The sequence below is a fragment of the Myxine glutinosa genome, chromosome 5, assembly GCF_964187855.1.
Source record: "Myxine glutinosa chromosome 5, kmMyxGlut1.1, whole genome shotgun sequence".
Lineage (NCBI taxonomy): Eukaryota > Metazoa > Chordata > Myxini > Myxiniformes > Myxinidae > Myxine > Myxine glutinosa.
The window spans coordinates 127,188,568-127,209,638 of NC_136265.1; the positions used below are offsets into that span (position 1 = coordinate 127,188,568).

A 21,071-nucleotide genomic window follows, 5' to 3' on the forward strand; every position below is an offset into this window, starting at 1 on the left:
TCTCCCTGTCATTGTCCCTACATTCCATGTCCCAAGCCTCAGAAACCGATCTCCACTTCGGGCTGTACCCTGCCCATATGTAGTTGTAATTGTCATGGTTCTCTTTTTGAGGCAATGTTTTTATGGCCGGATGCCCTTCCTGACGCCAACCCTCTTAGTCGTCTCTTACGACACGCAGGGATACGGTGTACCTATTCTAATCCAGGGTAAACACTGGGAAACGTTTAAAACATGGAAATTCTGGGGGGGGGGGGGGGGGGCGGCGTCAGCATCAAGGCTGCGGTTTAAACATATTTAAATAATATTTAAACAAAACCATGAAAAAGCAATCTGGGAAAAGTCTCCAAGTGAGAACGTGGATTTGAGAAAGCAGGAGCAGAGGTGGAAGAAAAACGAGATATAGGGGGCGGGCACAAGTCGAGACGAGGAGGAGAGCGAACAAGCACGTGTCCGGGAGGAGAGAAAGGATTAATATCGAATTTTTCTTTTGTTTGTTTATTTGTTTGTTCTGTTTTCAAAACGCTGGACAAAGGGTAAGATGTTCGTGAGAGGTAGGGGGGAGAAAAGAAAATCAAAGAAACAAGCAAATACTATGAAGGAAAGAACCCATATTCACAAAACAATGACGGGGGGGAGGGAGCCCGGAGAGACCAGGCCGCGCACGAGGCGTGAACAAAAAAAAAAAAACGACTAATTACACACAAATTTGCAACAACTACAAAACCAAAACCAAGTAGAAACACACAATAACACATACACAACAAAATACCCAGCGGAAATTTGACAAAGACACGAACGGGAAAACACTCAAACTTTGATGCCGTGGAGAGATCGAAGCAAGCCTCGTCCTCCTGAGATGTGACAATACATTGTGGCTAATTCCAATTGCACCCCTACACCCCTCACTCCCCCACCCATAACAAAGGAAGAAAATGCCAAAATGGGTGGAAAAAAGGTTGTCCCTTTTCGACCAAGGCCTCCTGCTCTGCCCGCCATCTCCTTCCTCCAGGCTCTCCAAATTTTTTTTTTTGCAAAACTTGATGGAATCAGACAAAATTTGCACAGGCACAACTTCAGGGTGTCCTCATTATACCGTGAAACTTCAGCTTTCTAGATCAAATCTCATGATGAAACTGAGGCTATGGGTGTATCATTTCATCATTGCTGACAGGTTGGTGGTCTTGTGTCTTGTTCCGCCTCATTTCTGGTCATGCACCCTCTGCCCTCTCTGTGCCCTGTCCACCCAGGTATCTGCAGGACACATGCGGTCCACCAGCAACCCCCTCCGAGTGAAACTGCCTAAATCCAGAACCACTGCTCACCTCCACTCATTTATTCCTCTCTTTTCCCGCTTGTGGAACCACTTTCCATACTCTGTTCAATCTCATTCTTCCCTCCAGGTCTTCAAGACAGCTGTTCAACTTTATCTCATGTCATCCCCCATCCAAATCCATAATCTTTTCTACACCTGTTAAACCACCCCCACCCCTCCCATAATTTTGCTTACGTATTCACCTTGTCCACCCCTTGCGTTTTCCCCTACCCCTCATCATTACCTGCATCCCTTGTTTGTCCGTCTCCGTCTATTTTCTCCCTCCGCATGCTGTTGGCGTTTCCCCTTTCTCCTGCTGTTCCCTTTGTTATGTTGTGTCCTGATCTTTTTTGTGTCCTAGCTCTTCCACGAGCCTTGACCATGCATAAAAAACTCCTCTCGGAGGAGTGTATGATACATACAACATACTTCCCCTCCATTATCGTTATTCATATGATACAGTTGTTGTACCTAAGTTCAGAGCTCCTCATGGAGAGAATTAATTTCCATTTGATGTGTTTTTCCACTGTAAGGAATCTCCATATGAGGAGATGTGCCTCTTGCTGGAATACTCAGAGAAATCCTATTATGGTTACAGAAAGTTGTTCCATCGATGCCCCTCAAGTTGATTACAACTGACAATCTCTCCCGATGAAAAGGGAACTCAAGGTTGGCATAGGAGGATGTAAGGTACTTTGTATTTACAGCCATTTAACTACTCTGCAGGCATCACTCACTAAATCCCAAATAGCTGATTGAATATTTGTAGCACATAGTTCATGAAAGGTCAACCCTTTATGTGCTAACGATTTAATACAACGATGCTTATATCTTCAGCATTTTCTTGTGTCAAATATTTCATTCAAAATTACTTTTGGACAAATGAGCCCTTCCACACGACAAAAAAAAAATCCCCTTTTTAGGCCATTTTCCCTGCTGGCGTGGGGGTTAGCCTTGCGGCCCCATGACAATCATCATGGTTCCCTGTTTGAGGCAATGTTTTTATGGCCGGATGCCCTTCCTGCCGCCAACCCTCTCGTCGTCTCTTACGACATGCAGGGATACGGTGTACCTATTCTAAATCTGGGTACACACCGGCACATTCATCCCAGCAAGCTGGTACTCAATTTGCCGACCTCAGAAGGATGACAGACTGAGTCAACCCCCCTGGTGTTAATTCAACGATCGACCGGAATTCAAACCCAGGATCCGAGGATCCCAAGCCGGCACCCTAACCGCTAAAGCCGGAGTTATGTTTCTGCGAAAAGGCATGTAAACGTCTCTGCATAGCTACACAGAGAAAGGGTTTATGGGTAACCGTAACCCGCAGAGGATCGTAGAGGGGTCGACGCGCACACCTCCAAAATCTCAACAACACGTTGCACGTACCTGTGGTCATGTGCGTCAAACAAACACTAATTGGTTGAGCAGGGAAGTATATCTGGTAGCATTGGGGGTTGGGCTCAGACGCAAAACGGAACTAAAACAAAGAACCAAAACAAAGAATCAAAGCAGAACCAAGTTTGAAGAGCGCCTCTCAGATGAGGTTTGCAAATACAAACATTTGTATGACACCTCATCTGATCCGTTTCTGGGTTCTTCTTCGTTTTCTGTACATTCTTTAGTTTTAGTAAATGCGACACTGCCCCCTAGTGCACGCGTTAACGTTACATGCAAGTATGTTGACAAACAACACGCGGACGTCTGCGGGGACACCCGTGCATGTTCGCAGACTCGCAGAAGCTTAAATACGGCTTAAGCCAACACCAGGCTTCCTTCCCCTTCCACACGACAGACACATTCAAATGAGGTTTTCTATTATCGATGAAGGAAGTCCAATTGTAATAATATTTTGGCCAGTGGCAAGGGCCCACTTTTAGGTCATCTTGTTTTGATTCTCGAAGTGAACTTGTAAAATGGGTCGTGATATCCGGATGTCTGTCCGGTCGTCCATGCTGGGGCGCCAGCCCATAGTGGTTGCGCAGTTCCCCATTGAGTTCCAGACAAAGGTCTTTGTAGTTTGCGAGCAGTTTTGAATTATAATTTTTCTTTTAATAATGACCAGCCTGCAGTTGGCTTTGGAGGCTCGCTTTGGAATATGGTCATCCCAGGAGAGCTAATGGCTGATTGTGAGACCGAGAGGTTCAATAGATTGTGCCTCTTCCGTCGGCTCACCGTGTAAATAGATGGTTACCATGCGGAGCGAAAAGGGGGGGGGGGGGGGGGGGGTTAAGCAATTGGTTCAAGGTTCAAGTCCATTGGTCAGTCTTATCGGTTTATGATCGAGGAACAACTTATTGAAATCGAACGTTATATTTTGAACACAAATTGGAATATGAATAGGAAGACAAGTCTGCCATTTAACTGTCTCTTGGCTTCGAATTCATCCCGACTGCACATGCACACAGAGAGGAGTGAGATGATATTTAAACGTTGTGTGGCCGCCTCGCAATCAAACAAAACTTAAAATCATTCCAAACAGGAAACGTACTGTTTTGAAGAGCGTTCTGAGGGACTTGAATAACAGGCAGGAATCAGTAAAATAAAGTGTTAGATAGGGTGATGTAATAGACGCTGGGTACAACGGTGGTAAAAGCTGGAATTTTTAGATTTCTTCGCCTTTGAACCTCTTTAAACATTTACTTAAATTGAATTATATGATTGAACACTGTAGAAAGCGAATCTCCTTCACAGTAGTTTCAATTACCATGCTGTATATCAATATATAGCATTAGAGGGCATGGCGCGCATGTGTTAAAGATTCCGCTGTTATAGGTTATGCACCATCATCTCCAACGCATTATTGGATCACCTTTATAATCATTATTATTACCCTCGCCAGAGGAGAGGGTATTACATTTGGGTCAGTTTGTCTGTCTGTCTGTTTGTTTGTTGTAAAGAACTCTCCATGGGGAATAAAATATGTTAATGATGATGTCATAGGTGCCTCCATTATGACGTCATAATTCGACAAGTACAAAACTTCATCCGATCAAGATTAAATTTATTGAGCATCATCAAGGAATAAATTAGTTTAGAAAACAAAATAATGACGTCATCAGTCACGTGGTTCGGCCGTTATATTTGTCCAACATGGCCGATAAAAAGTAAATTCCGGCAAGTCCTCGGTCTCTGACCGATTTTTCATTTGTTTGTCTGTTTGTTTGTTTGTCTGTTTGTTTGTCTGTTTGTCTCTTTTTTTGCCTGTTTGTTTGTCTGCTTTTTGATCTGTTTGTCTGTTGTTTTTTTTGTATACAGCATCGAGGCTCGTGAAAGAGCTAACATTTATCACATAAAAAAAAATCAAACACACACACAAAACATATAATAAGGGGGGCGTTAGACAAGATGGGGAGAGAAGGGGAAGCGCTGAAAGGACTTCCAGGAAAGAAGTTGGTATTTCAAAAAAGTGGATCTGGGGTGAAATTAGTGGGGGTAGAAAAGATCAAGGCTTTGGATGGGGGAAGATAAGAGATGGTGGTGAACAGCTGTTTTAAAGACCTGGAGGGAGGAGTGGGATTGAAAAGAGTGAGGGAGTTTGTTCCAGAAGTGGGAGAAAAGAGGAATGAAAGAGTGAAGGTGAGCAGAGAGTCTTGATTTTGGCAGTTTCACCATAAGAGGGTTGCTGGCAGATCTTGTGCGTCCTGTAGGAATATTTGGGGACAGAGCACAGAGAGAGCCGGAGGAGCTAGGCCGGAGAGGAGTCGGTAGAAGACGGAAAGACCACCAACCTGCCTGCAGTGAGTAAGTGAAAGGCCCTCGGAGTTAGCTTCATCGCGGGAGATGCCAATGATTCTGAAAATCTTGGCCATGAAAAAATTCTGAAAATTCAGAAAAAATTCTGAAAAGTTTGTTTGTCTGTCTATTTGTTTGTCTGTCTATTTGTTTGTCTGTCTATTTGTTTGTCTGTCTATTTGTTTGTCTGTCTATTTGTTTGTCTGTCTATTTGTTTGTCTGTCTATTTGTTTGTTTGTCTGTCTGTTTGTTTGTCTGTTTGTTGGTCTGTTTGTTTTATATTTGCCTGTTTGTCTGTTTGTTTGTCTGTCTGTCTGTTTGTCTGTCTGTTTGTCTGTCTGTTGGTCTGTTTGTTTGTCTGTTTGTTTGTCTGTTTGTTGGTCTGTTTGTCTGTCTGTTGTTTTCTATTTGCCTGTTTGTCTGTCTGTTTGTCTGTCTGTTTGTCTGTCTGTTTCTTTGTCTGTTTGTTTGTCTGTTTGTTTGTCTGCTTGTTTGTCTGTCTGTCTGTCTGCACAGAATAAGTATGCTTTTCTCTGCAACCGTTGGTCCGATTGACAGGAAATTTTCACCAGAGGTCCACCTCCACCTGTAGAATTTTGTATTGATAATGATCACGTCATCAGTCACATGGTACAGGCACCATCTTAAAAAAACCGAAAAACATTGCACCTCTATATCTCCGAAAGCACTGCATAGAAAAAAGAGACATGGCCCATTGGAAAGAACTCTCCATGTTGAATAAAATATGTTAATGATGATGTCATAGGTGCCTCCATTATGACGTCACAATTCGACAAGTACAAAACTTCATCCGATCAAGATGAAATTTCTGTGAGCATCATCTAGGGATAAATTGGTGGGGGTGTGGGGGGGGGGGGGGATGATGTCATCGCTCACGTGGTTCGGCCGCCATATTTGTTTTTACACAAAAACCTTTAAAAAAACACAAACACATCATGGCGAGGTTCTGCAATCTCTGATTGCTCTTTCTTGTTATTATTAGTAAAGGTACATTTCATGATCTTAATTCAGTAACTCAAGAAAATACAACATGCATTTTAAGGCCATTTTCCCTGCTAGAGCGGGGGTTAGCCTTGCGGTCCCCATGACAATCTTCTCCATCTTGCCCTATTTTCTGCATCTCTCCTTGTTAACCCCCTTGCCCGCATTTCTTCTTCCACCATCTTTAGCCAAGTCTTTCTCGGTCTTCCCCGTCCTCTACTTCCTTCTACATTCATTTCCATCACTCTTCTCAACCAGTCACTTTCATCCTTCCTCAACACATGACCAAACCATCTCAACCTGTTCCTCTTCACAGCATCAATCACAGGCTCTATTCCCATCATTTTTCGCAATTCATCATTTGTCTTCCTCTCGATACTCCGCACATCCATCGAACCATTCGCATTTCCACCCTTTCCAACCTTCGTTGCTGCTCTACGTTCATTACCCACCTCGCTCCCATAAATCATAACACTTCTCACACATGTAGCATACACCTTTCCCTTCAGCTTCAACGACACTCCCATCCTCATCAGCACGCCACTCAGTTCCCGAAACTTCTTCCATGCACATCTCACTCTGGCAACCGTTGCCGAGTCTGATCCACCTTCTCCATTCAGCATGTCTCCGAGGTAGCAAAATGTTTTCACACCTTCCAGCTTCACGCCGTCTCCAAGATCCAACTCAACATTTCCTCCATCTGCAGCTCCCTCTGTGCACACCTTACATTTGAATGTAGCTGCCACACTGGTTAATGACCCTCTCAGACCACTACATTTTTGCTGAACCCACTCAGCGCACATTGTACATTGAATGGAGTTCACTCCGACACCCTTCCTGCACACAGCACACGGCCACTTCGCAGTTCTTTCCACCTCACCACATGCTTTACCACTTGCCATCACCTTCGTCTTTCTGATATTCACCTTCAGACCTTTTGTCTCCATACATTCCTTCCACTTGTTCAACTTTTCCTTCAGTCCATCCATACTTTCCGCAATAAACCCCAGATCATCTGCGTACAACAACTCCCACAGTAAACCCTCCTTTACGGTCTGAGCCAGCACCTCCATCACAGCTACAAATTGTAGTGGACTTAGTACCAACCCCTGATGCACTCCCACCTTCACCTCAAACTCACCACTGTTCCCGTCCTTCGTCCTTACAGCTGTGCGCGCTCTTTTGTACATTGCCATCACTGCTCTGATCAACCATTCCTCCACTCCTAACTTCCTCAATGCCCATGTCAATACTTTGCATGGAACCCCATCGAATGCTTTCTCCAGATCAACAAACCCAAGAAACAACTTCTTCCTCTTCTCCATGTACTTCTCCTGCAACTGCCTCACAATAAAAAGCACGTCTGTCGTTCCTCTTCTTGGCATAAATCCAAACTGCATTTCGTCGATCTTCACTTTGTTCCTTATCCTCCTCTCCAACATCCTTTCCAATACCTTCATTCCATGCTCCAATAACTTTATCGCTCGGTACGAGCCACACTCTAGAGGGTCACCTTTCCCCTTGTATAGAGGGACGAGGGTACTCAGTTCCCAATTCACTGGAATGCGGCCTTCTTTCACCACCAGATTACAGATCTCTGTCATTCTCTTCACAGTAACTCAAGAAAATAATACTTTGTTTTATATTAATGTGTTGGAAAATAACCTTTTGTTGGCTTAAGCATTAAGTTGCCTGGCTTAAGATCTTAGGGTCTTGATTTCAAGACCCTGTCATGCCGTTGTGTAACATCCAGGTGGGTTGACTCAGCCTGTCATCCTTCCGAGGTATAGTCAGGGATCATGTGCAACGAAATAGAATCCTGTGGTACTTTGGTAATGAAGGCAACCCACCCATCCAGATGTCCTGTGGGAAGCCGAAATTGTGTTAAAATACTTGTTGGCAGTCCGATATGTTGTTTTGTCCTGATTTATGAGATTTATGAAGACGTCGATACCAAGCTGTTCTTTCATGCTGCTGATGCCACAACCTGTTGGTCTACAAGCATCAGAATCTGCTGTCCTGACACGGATGTATTCGTTCTGGCTGTGCGACGCTATCTCGAACTATGCAAGGACAGCTTTGTCACTGGAACTGGAAAACATCAACATGGTCCATTCCACTCGTTCCCATCTGTGATGCTTAAATTGGCAGCACTACTTGGTCTCCATGCAGTGAGTGGTACTGACTGATAACACCGGTAGTTTCGCTAGCAAGGGAAAGTATGCCTTCTGGAAGGTATTCCAAGATGCAAGTGACAGCATTCTAATAGCCTTAGCAGACCTTGGCACCTCTGTGATGCCAGGTGATGAGACGGCTGCTGCCATTGAAGAGTTTATTTGCAAGGTCTACCAACCACAGATCCTGATTACTTTGGTGAAAAATTGTGATGGAGGTTGTTTAAGAAGAAGCGAGCAGAATCAGAGCAGCGCCCACCAAGTCCAGATGCCTGCGACAATGTATCATGCGTGCCCACCAACAGACCACAGTGTGGAACCATGATACCACAGCGTGGCCTGTACTTCCATCTCCTGCAGACTACAGATGGAAACAAGCTGGGGATGGGTAGACTCCCATCATGACCACACAGTTGCCAGCACCATCATCTGTTCTCTATCTGGTCAAGTGCACATGCAAGTGTAGGAGGAAGGCAGGCCTCAACTGCACAGATAGCTGTGGTGGTTCTGGTGGTGACGATGTATGCGAGAATGTTGGGCAAGTGTTTCCAGAGAGTGACGATGAGTAGGGACCCTCTGTCTAGCATCAACATGTGTTGACATAACGTTTAGTTCTACTGAGCAACAAACTGCAGTTGCCCTGTTTGTGACATTAGGAGTGCATTAATTTTCTGTTTTTCTGTGTTGGCAAAAGTATTTATTCATTTATGAAACTAACAGGGTCAGGATGGGTTTGCATCACAGGACGATATCGATGCTAACTCATTATAAGCTGGTGATCTCTTTTTTCGAATTTTAACGTAATAATCATTTGTAGTTAAATTGATGATAAACAGCGTGTTATTAATTTTGAGTTTGAAATATGGAGGATTTTGAGAATGTACGGTGTCTTTTCTGTCAAATACCAGCAAGCACAATGCCGATTCAACAGGTTTTTTCCAATCGCTTCCCAAATCATTTTGAACATGTTTCCTGACTGGCAACAAGTTTTTGTTTTTGTTTTTGTTTTTTTTATTGTTCAGTGGAGTCCCCTTTGGCGGCCTAGGCCAGTGGTTTGCTTTCACGACAAAAGTCCCTTGGAATTGCCGATGCTCCTTGACTAAGGAATGGGTTTCCATTTCCCTCTCGTCGCCTTCTCTCTCTCTCTCTCTCTCTCTCTGTCTCTGTCTGTCTATGTCTATGTCTATGTCTCCCTCTCTCTCGCTCTCTGTCTCTCTCGCTCTCTCTCGCTCTCCCTCTCTCTCTCTCTCGCTCTCCCTCCCTCTCTTTCTCTCTCTCTCCCTCCCTCGCTCTCCCCCCCTCTCTCTCTCTCCCTGTCGCTCTCTCTCGCTCTCCCTCTCTCTCGCTCTCCCTCCCCCTCTTTCTCTCTCTCTCTCTCCCTCGCTCTCTCTCTCTCCATCGCTCTCTCTCTCTCTCTCTCTCTCTCTCTCTCTCTCTCTGTCTCTCTCTGTCTCTCTCTGTCTCTCTCTCTGTCTCTCTGTCTCTGTCCCGTGTGCCCTGAGTGGGGGAATCAGTTGTTAAATACCAAATGCTTTTCTTGTATGATCGTTAATCCTAATCTAAGGCCCTGACAATAGTCATGTATGGTCACACAACTACTAAGAGATATCAATGTTTACAATCGAGCGCTGTAACCCATCGGCGTAACTCCACGTTAGCATGTCTATGTAGGAGCCATTTTCTTCGAAAGATTTGATGCCCAGTGGAGCTGATTCTGATTTAAACCCCAAAAAACAACTCTCATTCTCTTGTATTTGGATGTCGCATTGTAGAGCATGCTGTTCTCCAAAACGCACGTTGACCTGGCTTTTCTATGGTGCTATTTTTTTTTTTTCTGTAAAAGTGAGTCTCTATAAGTTGGTATCTTTGCTGCAAAATGCAATTTTGTGAGTTTTTACCAGGCAGATGTTGGCCTAGTGCCTTTTGTAATCCAAAACTTCACTATTGATCCCTTTAATGGACGTTGCATCTCCTGTTGTCTGCAGGGATCATGGCTGGATCGAACCGGTCAGGTGACCTAAAGGATGCTCAGAAGTCCATTCCCATTGGAACCATAATGGCTATTGCGACAACTTCGACAGTCTGTATCCTTGTACAGGATTGGTCCATGCTCTCATCTCATCAACCCTAATAGACCATGAAACCCAGGCAACCATCCTCATCACGTTCTAATGTACTGTGGTTTAATGCAGGCCTTTGTTGCTCCATCCTTCAAAGAGGGCATTTATTATCCAAGTGTATGTGGCTCTGAATCCTTGATGAAGGCCGCCCTGTGGCTGAAACATTTTACTTTGAGCCATTGTATTCTGCTTTTTCTTTAACCAAAACCTTGAGTTGGTTTTGCTTTCTCATTTTATGTTCTGTGCATCCCATTTTATGGCCCTTCCCTGTTTTATTTGGTTATTTCTCCAAAATAACCTCATATAATGGGTCCAGGTGTCCGGCTGTACGTATGTCCGTTAACATTTGACTGAAACATCTTCTCACAAACTACCACACCAATATGGACCCAATTCAGTATGATGCATAAGGACAGCAAGGTCTCATGGAGTTGTGCTCCCTATCCGGATGCGCCCCCTATAAAGGGGAGTTTGCCCCAAATACTGGTATTTCATTCAAATATCTTCTTTTGGGAAGCCGACAACCGGTTCCAGACCAAACTGGTCATGCAGCATTCTGACCATGCCCTAACGTTAAATTGTGCTCCCCATGGCCGTATCTCCCCTGGAAAGGGGGCCACAGGCTCCCTCCCCTTAGCCCTCATATTCACTAAAACATTTTCCTCACAAACTACATGATCAATATGGCCCAAATTTGGTACGATACATCAGAACATTAGGGTCTCATGGGGTTGTGCTCCCCATCCGGACCTGCCCTCTCTTAGAAGCTGAAAAGGGGGGTTTCTCCTCAAATTCAGGTAATTAATTCTAAAATCTTGTCAGAAACCATGGGGAAATAACCCCACATGGGGCTATTTTTTATTATTATTTTGTTTGCAGAGTCCATACATAACTCGTTATCCACGTGCTTTAGACACCATCTCTTTGTCCTCTCACATTGTTTCTCACATTGTTTCCATGTTTGCAACTTTGTCCGCTTCTTTGTCAATTCCTTTTTGCTTTTCCCGTCCTCTCTGCTGCTTCTTGACAACTTCCTGCAGACCTCTCATCCGTTATTCTGTTTGGAGCTTGTGTGGAGACTGTCGTTTTGAAGGACAAGTGAGCAGAACTTTGCATTCTGAGCTACAATCCAAATACAACCTCATAAAAGCCTTCCCTCCCCTCGACTCTCCATGAGCAACCAGCACTTCCTTCTGTCTCTACTGTCGCAACCTTCACGGTCTTGAACTTTATAACTCCAGAAGTCTATAACCCGTATTGAAACAAGTAACTGTTGTGTCCACTGGATTTCAGATTGATCGACACGGTCACAGGTCAAGACATTCCTTACACACTGACAAGCTAATAAATATCTAAACAAGACTAATATCGCCTAAGCGGTGCTTCCAGGAAATCAAAATGCTAAAGAGTTTGACTTTCTTTGAACTTTTAGAAAGTATATGATTGATCCTCTGTGGTGGCTCGGGCTTTCATTTCAGATTTGGTGAAGCTGTAAATGGTAACCTGGTGGTGGCGACGTTGGCCTGGCCCTCACCTTGGGTGATCGTCATCGGATCATTTTTATCAACTGTGGGTGCTGGGCTGCAGAGTCTTACAGGTGCCCCCCGTCTGCTCCAGGCCATTGCAAAAGACAACATCATCCCGTTACTACAGGTGCGACTCGCTCCTTGACAAAGTCTAGCAGGCTTGATTTGGGTTCCGGTGCTTTGTGCAAATTGTTAGCCAACCCAGAGCCAAAGCCATGAAGGTATCTTGCATTTGACCTGGACTTTTATTTATACTTTTTGCATATAAAGTCTAAGCTGTTGGCAGAGCGAGGTGACAGAGGGTAGAAAGCAGCACAGTGGGATTAGTGGAATAACATGCGGAAGCAATAAATGGATGTACAAACAGAAGAACGAGGAGGAAAAGGGATTAAATGTACCTGCATGCAAGGTGATGGAGAGAGGTGGTGGAGAGTCAATGAGGATAGCAAAGGTCACAGTCCAGGGTGGAGGATTACCTGATATTGTAGTGTACTGGTTGAAGCCCTGGCAGGAAGATTGTGATTGGACAGACTGAGGAAGGAGGGTCCAAAAGCAGAAGAAAGCAACAAAATAGTGTAGCTGAACAATGAACCTGGATTTTGGGAGTTTCTTAAGGAAGGTAGGGGAGAGAGGTTGCTGAAATAAAAAAATTAAAAAACCACCTTTAGAGGCCATTTTTCCCCGCAAGCGGGGGTTGGCCTTTTTCGGGGACCGTGGTTGTTGTTGTTTTTTTGGTCCCCTTTTTGAAGCAATGTTTTACGGCCGGATGCCCTTCCTGCCGCCAACCCTTTTTGTCGCCTTTTTACGACAAACAGGGAATTACCAGTGAACTGGTACTCAATTTGCCGACCTCGGAAGGATGACAGGCTGAGTCAACCCCCCTGGCGTTAATTCAGCGATCGACCAGGATTCGAACCCAGGATCCTAGGATCCTAAGCTGGCACCCTAGCCGCTAGCCCAACACCAGGTTATGCTGAAATGATGCATGCAATTTGGAAGAGCTGTGGGGAGAGGGCATCAGAGGGATATGAAAACAGATGTAGCTAGACTGGAGGACAGGTGTGGTTAAAAAATGGAGACCACTGACCTGTCTGTGATGTGAGAGCAACATGCCCTATGCTTTTGCTTATTTGTAGGACATATTGGTACCAATAATGTTGAGAACTTGTGACTTCACAGCATCCAACAGAGATGGCCTAAATGAGGACACCAGCCCATATAGGCGAGCGGTATTCCATTGAATTACAAAGGCCTTGTATGCTGAGAGAAGTTCATATTTAATAAGGAAGGAGTTGGCACATAGAGGATTCCCAATCTCTGACTGGCTTTGAAGGCCACTTTAATGGTCTGCTCAGGAGAGGCTGATCTTGTGGAAAAAGACAAGTGGGTTTGTTTGACTATCCTTCCGAAGGGATGGGATTTACCTGGATCGTTTGACCATAAATTTCATAATAATATATGGCACCCTCCACTTCGTTCTCTCACTTGCCGCCATCTTGATTTTCAGCACAGACATAGAAGTAGGAAACACGGGATTATGGGTATTGGTTACAACCGTAGAAATGTAAATTCCCTCAAAAGTTTCAATTTCACCTCTGTTTCACGTTTTTCGAAAACAAAAGTGCAGGTCAAATGTGAGTCATCGTCAGGCTTATTCCAGTCCTAGTTTTAACTCCATTTTAGACATTCACCATTAATTTTGGGCTTTAGGTGCAAATGGCAAGGCCCTAATGCTCACAACAGCCTTAACCTCAACCTGTGTGTATCGGTCGCTTACGGATGTAGCCATTCCTTGGGCCATTGCCCACGGCAGGTGTTTGGCCACGGAAAAGCTAACGGTGAGCCCACCTGGGCGTTGCTACTAACCGCCTTGATCGCGGAGATGGGAATCCTGATCGCCTCCCTCGACATGGTCGCACCCATCCTCTCGATGTACGTCTCAGGTTTTCATCTTTGTCAGTTGTGGTTCACACCGTTACCATTGCAGTTATGGTGCTTGTGCAGTGTAGCCAGTCTTCGCTTTTTGAACGTTTCATCATGACGTGGTGCAGGTTCTTCCTGATGTGTTACATGTTTGTGAACCTGGCGTGTGCTTTGCAAACACTTCTTTGTACACCCAACTGGCGGCCTCGTTTCAAGTTTTACCATTGGTGAGTTTTGCGGTTCTTTTTGCCATAATTTGATTCATGTTTGGCTTCAATAAGCATGAAACTTGTTTGGCTCCTTTCAGTAAGAATACTGTGCTAGAAAGGATGCAAGTTTTCCTTTTGTTTGTTTCTATTAATGTCTCCATCATCTGTGGGACGACCTTGCATCTATCCTTAAGGCCCTCATTTTAACATCTACCTTTGCTTCCCGTTCTCCAATCTTGATGTTTGACTGTCATTTTGATATTGGCTTGTGTTTTCGCCTCACTTCCCTCTTTCACTCCACCAGGGCATTGTCCTTCCTGGGTATGAGTATGTGCTTGGCAATCATGTTCATTTCCTCCTGGTACTACGCTCTCATCGCCATGCTGATTGCTGGACTTATGTACAAGTACATCGAGTACCGCGGGTCAGTCCTAATATCTGACTTTTACTATACCCGTACGTTTTGCAGTCGAGTGCCGGTTGGAGTGAGCAGGCAAGAAATACCACTTGTTGACACCGAGTACCCACCGATGAGAAACTGACGGCTGAGCTCATGAACAACAAAATGTAAAACCTATGATGTGAAGTTACTCGGATGAGTGAAAAGTCCCACCATCTTTGTTGGAATACACTTTCCGCCATTAAAAAAACTGAACATGTGAGTTAATAATGTAGTTGTTGAAGAACTGCTCCACCATTCGTTACAAGTGCCCTTTGGCACGAGGGATGTGCGGAACACCTGATTGCAAATTTCCACGTAATTCCATTTCCTCAATACTATAATCGTTCAGCAAGCGCAACTCATGCACCCTTATGCTTTTCAAGGTGACACAAGGCACTCTCAACAAATTTGAAGCAGTCTTTCCGAGACATCAGCATATGGATTATCAAAAAAACAGACCGATTACATTCTTTAACAATCCATTACAATGCCACCTTTATCAGAAAATGAGCGGCATCAAATCGTTGGACACCTTCAAGCAGGGTTTTCCATTAGCCACGTCACAAGGTTCTGTAATGTGAGGGGAGGAACTGTTTATGACCTCAGAATACCTTCTGAGCTACTGTCTGAGGTCTGAGCTACTGGACCAACAAGAGATATGCCAAGAAGCGGACGACCCAGGATAACGACTTCTGCTCAGGACAGATGCATTCGCACGACCCATCTATGCAATCTCTTTCAAACTACCCAGAGTACTTCAAACGCACTCCCTACACCTTGATGCAGTGATTGCTCCCGGAGTTGGACATACCGGGTATTTAGATTGGTACTGCCATGTGGATCCATTTGTTAAAACATCCCCCACAACGCCAGCATTACGTGATTATGTCACAATGAAATGGACACGTAAGTATTCAGTATTTATCTCTGCCAGACGTTTGTACCTCTTATGTCCCATGATGTCACATAAATCGTATCAGCAACAATCACGTGTTCGGGTTTATTTTAATGGCAGAGAGTACGTGAGCATCAATTAATCAGAGTGTACAATGAAATGCAATAGCACTGTAGCCAATCACACTTTTCGTACACCGGTTTGCTCCCCAAATAAGTGTGACGTGTTGCCCCTGTGTACAGTGCCGAGAAAGAATGGGGCGATGGTATCCGAGGCCTGCACCTGAGTGCGGCTCGATACGCTCTCTTCCGCCTTCAGGATGGTCCACCACACACCAAGAACTGGAGGTTAGCACATCACATCCTTTTTGTGATATCATGATCTCTATTTCAAACTGTATGTTTTTCTTTCCAAATTTTGGTCGCAGTGTACATGAAGCCCTTTATCGATTTGATGGGTAAGAGATACTGTTGAGGTTTGGTGGTGACCACACTGTGTCGTGTGTTGTTGTAATGTTCCCTGATGTAAGCTGGAATCTGTTTCGTGTGTTTGGGTTCATATGTCCTCAGAAATCACTTTATTGTCCCCAAAGATATGCGTTTGTGATAAAACTTTGTAATTGACTATATTCTCCTGATGATTATGTGCACCTGTGGGATCCATCCAGACCTCAACTGCTTGTTCTCCTCAAACCAAACGAGGACCTGAAGAACCGTCAGGCGCGCCTTCTCAGCCTAGCCTCCCAGTTGAAGGCCGGGAAAGGTTTGACTATTGTGGCATCAGTGCTTCCCGGTTCATACCTAGAAGGCCGGCGAGAAGCTACAGATTTTGAGCAGGTGTGTGGATACGGATCGGGTGACCGCTTGATGTCCAATGGTCACTTGGATTGCAATGCTCATGTAGTAAATTATGTTGAAGCTTTGTAAGGCAACACGATTTGGGTGATCTCTGAATGTTCCCTGGTTCTTAGCATTTTAAAAATTTGTATACAGAGTCGAGGCTCATGGAAGAGCTAGAACACAGAACACATCAGGATGAAACAGGACAAAAGGAACAGTAGAGAAGGAAATTTTGTGGGGCACCAACAGCGGAGTTGAAGGACAAGATAGAGGGAGACCGACAAAAAATGGGTGTGGGAAGGAATGGGGGAAAGGACGCATGGGGTGGACAAGATGGATACAGAAGGAAACTCAAACGAGGGAAAACTGGAAATTTCGAAGGATTTGGGGTGGGGTGGGAGAGGGGGATATCGACGGTGGAAAAGATCATGGTTTTTTGAATTGGGGATGATCTTGGATGGTGGTGAATGGCTTGCTTGAAGACTTCGTGGGCAGAAGGAGATTGAAGAGAATGTGGAAGTTGGTTCCACATTTGGGAAAGAAGAGGAACGAATGAGTGGAGTTGAGCAGTATTCCTGGATTTCAGTAGTTTCACCAGAAGTGGTTGATGGTGGACCTTGTGTGCCCTGCAGGAATCTATGGGGGAGGGATAGAGGGGGGGGTGGGGGGGGGGGGGAGACCATGGAAAGAGCAGAGGGTGCAAGACCAGAAAGGAGGCGGTATAAAAAGAGAGACCACCGACATGTCTGTGATGGTGAAGTGATTCAGCTTCATCACAGGGGATTCCAATGATCTTGAAGGCCTTGGTTTCCACAGCATCAAGATGAGCAAGATATGAGGCCAGGGGCGCCAGCCCGAAGCGGTGAGCAGTACTCATCAAGCTGCGGATGAAGGCCTTGTAATGTGGATAGGAGTTCAGGTGTTCCAAAAAATGACTTTGTACGTCGGAGGATGTGGACATGAAGCTCATGTGGTGACCATGATTTTTTGAAATTCAAATATCCAAATACCTTCCATAAATCCCCACTCAAGTTCATGCTCCCTCAATAGGAGGACAATAAAGTCAACTCTGACATGTCTTTTCTTTCTCGTGAAAAACATTCTGTAAATGACTAAATGATTAAGGTAAAACTCCAAGCCAAGTAATTATTCTCAAAATTTAAATTGCAGTTTTGCAGTCACTTCCAACAGTCACATCCAAGTTATTCAATGGTTTTAAGTTTGAGTGGTAATAATTATTCCACAGACAATCCGACGACTGATGGATGCCGAGAAGGTGAAGGGATTCTGCCAGGTGGTCGTGTCGTCGTCGGTGTCCGACGGGATCTCACACCTCGTGCAGTCATGCGGCCTCAGCGCTATGCGGCCCAACGCTGTCCTCGTGGGTTGGCCATTTCATTGGCGCCAGAGTGAGGACCCCCGTACCTGGAAGAACTTCATCGGTGAGATAAGGGCAGGGATCATCTTGATGGGCACGAGGGATATCCTCGGTCACGTGGTGACCAAAATGGACGATTTGCAATTACAAAGTTCAACCTTCACTCTGTGGATTTGTTTTTTGAAGTCAGTAGATGTTTGACACAAAGCTTATTGTAATATTTGCATCCAGGAATAACATTCCAAAGTAAAAGGATTACATTTACATGATGTGTTGGTGCATTATCGAATCACCTGTAATTCATTATCCGTTTCTCCTTACCGTCCCCAACCCTGTAATCGATGCAAAATGCTGCGTGCTACTTATATTGGGGTAATGGTATGCTCTTTGTCCAATTCCTACTGGTACATAGTTGATATGACATGTTTCACCTTTAACAACACACACACACCAAGAAAAGAGTCGTCCAGCCTGGGTCGGTCAGGGTCGTCCAGCCTGGATCGGTCAGAGTTGTCCAGCCTGGGGTCAATCAGGGTCGTCCAGCTTGGGGTCGACGAGGGTCATCCAGCCTGGGTCAGTCAGGGTCTTCCAGCCTAGGTCGGTCAGGGTCGTCTAGCCTGGGGTGGGCCTGAGTCGTCTCGTCTGGGTCGGTCAGGGTCGTTTAATTAGTACAATACCAGATAACGAGTAAATAATAAAAAGAGCAGGGCAGACTGTCGATGGTGTGATTAACATTTATTGCTCTAGGTTTTTGGCAAAATAAGAAATGCTCCTCAATTGACCTCTCACAATGGCACGTGACCGGAAATGACTTGTCGCCTCGGGAATAAAAGGGGTCAAGTGCCAAGGCTCGGGGTTTATTGGCCTGAGGAAGCTCGCTGTGAAGTGGGTGAAACGTTATCTGAGACCGGATCTGCTCTTGCTTGTTTATTATTAGACTAGCCGAAACCCGTGGAACATCCACGGAAGGGAGGATGTGGTGTATGGATAGAGTGTACCATTATGGATGGCATAGGGGATTTGCCTGTCCGAGTAAGAGTTAGGAAGAAAGATGAGAATGAAGAGTGCATATATGAACAACGATCGCCGACACCGGCACAAATGCATGCTCTGGATTGTCCACTCAGTGGACGGCTTGCTTTCGCCTTCGCCTGTCCAATCAGCGGACGGCTCGCTTCGCCTTCGCCCAGCAGACGCCAATACGATGGCGTCGTAAGATGGCGTCGTATCGGCAGTTAATCGGATGCTTTTGGGCCCCAACGTCGGCTAATTCAAATTTTTCGAGTATGTCTGTACGTGATAAACAAAGAGCGCGGTTCGTAGATCGTAAATCCATTTACGATGTGCCGTGGGCATCGGGTCACTGGGTGCGGTGTAAAAGGGATAACAAAGTCGAGTCCTTACGGTATTATTATATAGATTAGCAGGGTAGATGTAATTACTTTTTGGGTTGAAGCGCCTTTTCCCTTTAATATACATATGTAATGTTGTTGTGTTGTATATATATATTTGTTGTTGTATACACATACATACATACATACATACATACATACATACATACATACAAAGATTTGCGGTTGGGAGTAAATCCAAATGACTCCATGGTAAGATCTCCAACCTTTAATTGAACAAACAATGACTCAACGTTTCGATTAACAACATGTGACAAAGCCACATGCCTCCGTTAATCTTCCTCAAGAGTGATAAAATCATCTCAACATCCCCTTATATGCAAAGTGGGCGGGGTATATGCAAAGTGGGGTGGGCAAAGCTGGACAGCCAATGAAACCGTATCACACCGCTCCCGTGAACAGAGACGTTACTGACCAAATTCAAAAATCAACCGCATATTAACGGTTCAAAATAATCCTGTAAGCAATGCTGGATTATAACTCAAGTGTTTAGAAAATCAGGAACAATCATTACATTTAATTAGAAGTTAAACTTGTAAATAATTAAATTGTAAATTAAATTAAAACTGTAAATATATTGTTATAGATCGCGGTTAGATGTTATAGACCGAGCGGTGGTTTAGAACCGCGACCTAACAAAACTCACCCGATTCACCCAGACTTTGGCCGTATCGCACCCCAGCTGCTCAATGAGGGAAAAGACGAAAACGACGCAATGCAAAGAGGAAAATGAAGACAAACAGGTTGGAAATACTACTAAATTTATTCCTACTATTTACACACAAGCAACAAAAAGCAATTCAGTTTATTTACAAGTACAAGACGCAGGTGACACAGTGCAAATTTAGCTTATCTACAGACTTAACTTATTACCCAGGACAGAACAAACAAAGACGACTCACACGGGGAATGCCAGGGATGGCAGAAGGTGGATGGCTGGCGGGAGAGGAAAGGTCCAAGGGGGGGGTCTTGCAGCACAACCGGCGCGTTCAGCAGCCGCCGTTCCGTTTCGGCCCTGCTCCGAACCGCCGTTCAGGCCCCCTTTGGCGGTCGGGTGTCGCGGCTGCGGCGGCCTCCGTCCGCTGCGTTCCCAGGACTTGTCTCACTGGTCTGGTCCCTCAACCCTCAACTCTTTCTTGCTTCTCTCACTCCTCACCACCGACTTCTCTCTCTGGCAACCGACTGTGACCAACTCCTTGCAACTCTCTTTCTTCTTCTCTTCTCTTCTCATCTCATGCTCATCTCCAAGGCCTCTCTCTGGTAAAGCAGTCCCTTACAGTCGCTTTTATCACCTCCAGCGAAATCAAGCCGCCGACTCCGAGGGCACACCTACCGGGTCACTCACCGCGGCCCTGGTTGGTCGCGCGACCCTCGGGCTCCGCCCCGGACGACGACGGGCGGGCGCGCCCCTCCCCTCCTCTGACGAGGTGGAGACACGCCTTTCTTCCCTGACTCGAGCCTCGTGGTCAATGGCGGTTATTGGAGGGGAGGTGATTGGGAATCGAGGCTCAGCAATGACGAGAGGGGATGTAATATGGCAATCGAGGGTCGGCAATCACGAAAGGGGGGATGTGAAGGAAATGGGGATTTTTGGGGATGGGAATGGAAGGGGATCTATTCTCTTTCACTGGTGCAATGGAGTATTTCAATTAATGGGAGACACAGCCTTATCTTAAAACACAGAATAAGATATAACTATCGAACATGAATATCCTATGATTGGCTGACGTGTATGCTTGTGGACTATGGGACGCCCTTTTGATCTTACACAGCTCCGGAGGCAGGAGGCACAGCACAACAACAATAATAATAATCATACAGCACACAATAAAAAAAAAAATATGCAGTCCTCATATCCACAACACTGCACTCTCCTCCTCTTAGGCACGTCCCGGGCCTACAACTTTTAGCTTTAGCGTGACACGTAGGTGTAGTTCCCTCTATTTTTAACCTGACCCTGAGTGCGACAGTTTAAACATAAATAAATGTGTCCCGCTGCTCCATTGCACCCTGCCTAACAGACTTTCGCCCACAGTTAACCGAATTGCGGAATGGTCTTCAAACTATACACTGACGGTGGGGAGCATTATTTACAATGACTCTG

The 21,071-nt window shown here is 45.2% G+C and overlaps 1 protein-coding gene across 1 annotated transcript in view; it reads left to right on the top strand.

The window, feature by feature from the left end:
- LOC137427127 (solute carrier family 12 member 5-like) overlaps window positions 1-21,071 on the top strand; it is a 369,173-nt gene that overhangs the window by 311,050 nt on the left and 37,052 nt on the right. The window contains exons 10-18 of the mRNA XM_068116316.2: window positions 10,209-10,307; window positions 11,384-11,441; window positions 11,822-11,996; window positions 13,683-13,801; window positions 13,921-14,019; window positions 14,306-14,425; window positions 15,581-15,685; window positions 16,006-16,174; window positions 17,424-17,619. Coding sequence (XP_067972417.2) covers window positions 10,209-10,307; window positions 11,384-11,441; window positions 11,822-11,996; window positions 13,683-13,801; window positions 13,921-14,019; window positions 14,306-14,425; window positions 15,581-15,685; window positions 16,006-16,174; window positions 17,424-17,619 — 1,140 coding nt within the window. The remainder of the gene's footprint in view (window positions 1-10,208; window positions 10,308-11,383; window positions 11,442-11,821; window positions 11,997-13,682; window positions 13,802-13,920; window positions 14,020-14,305; window positions 14,426-15,580; window positions 15,686-16,005; window positions 16,175-17,423; window positions 17,620-21,071) is intronic.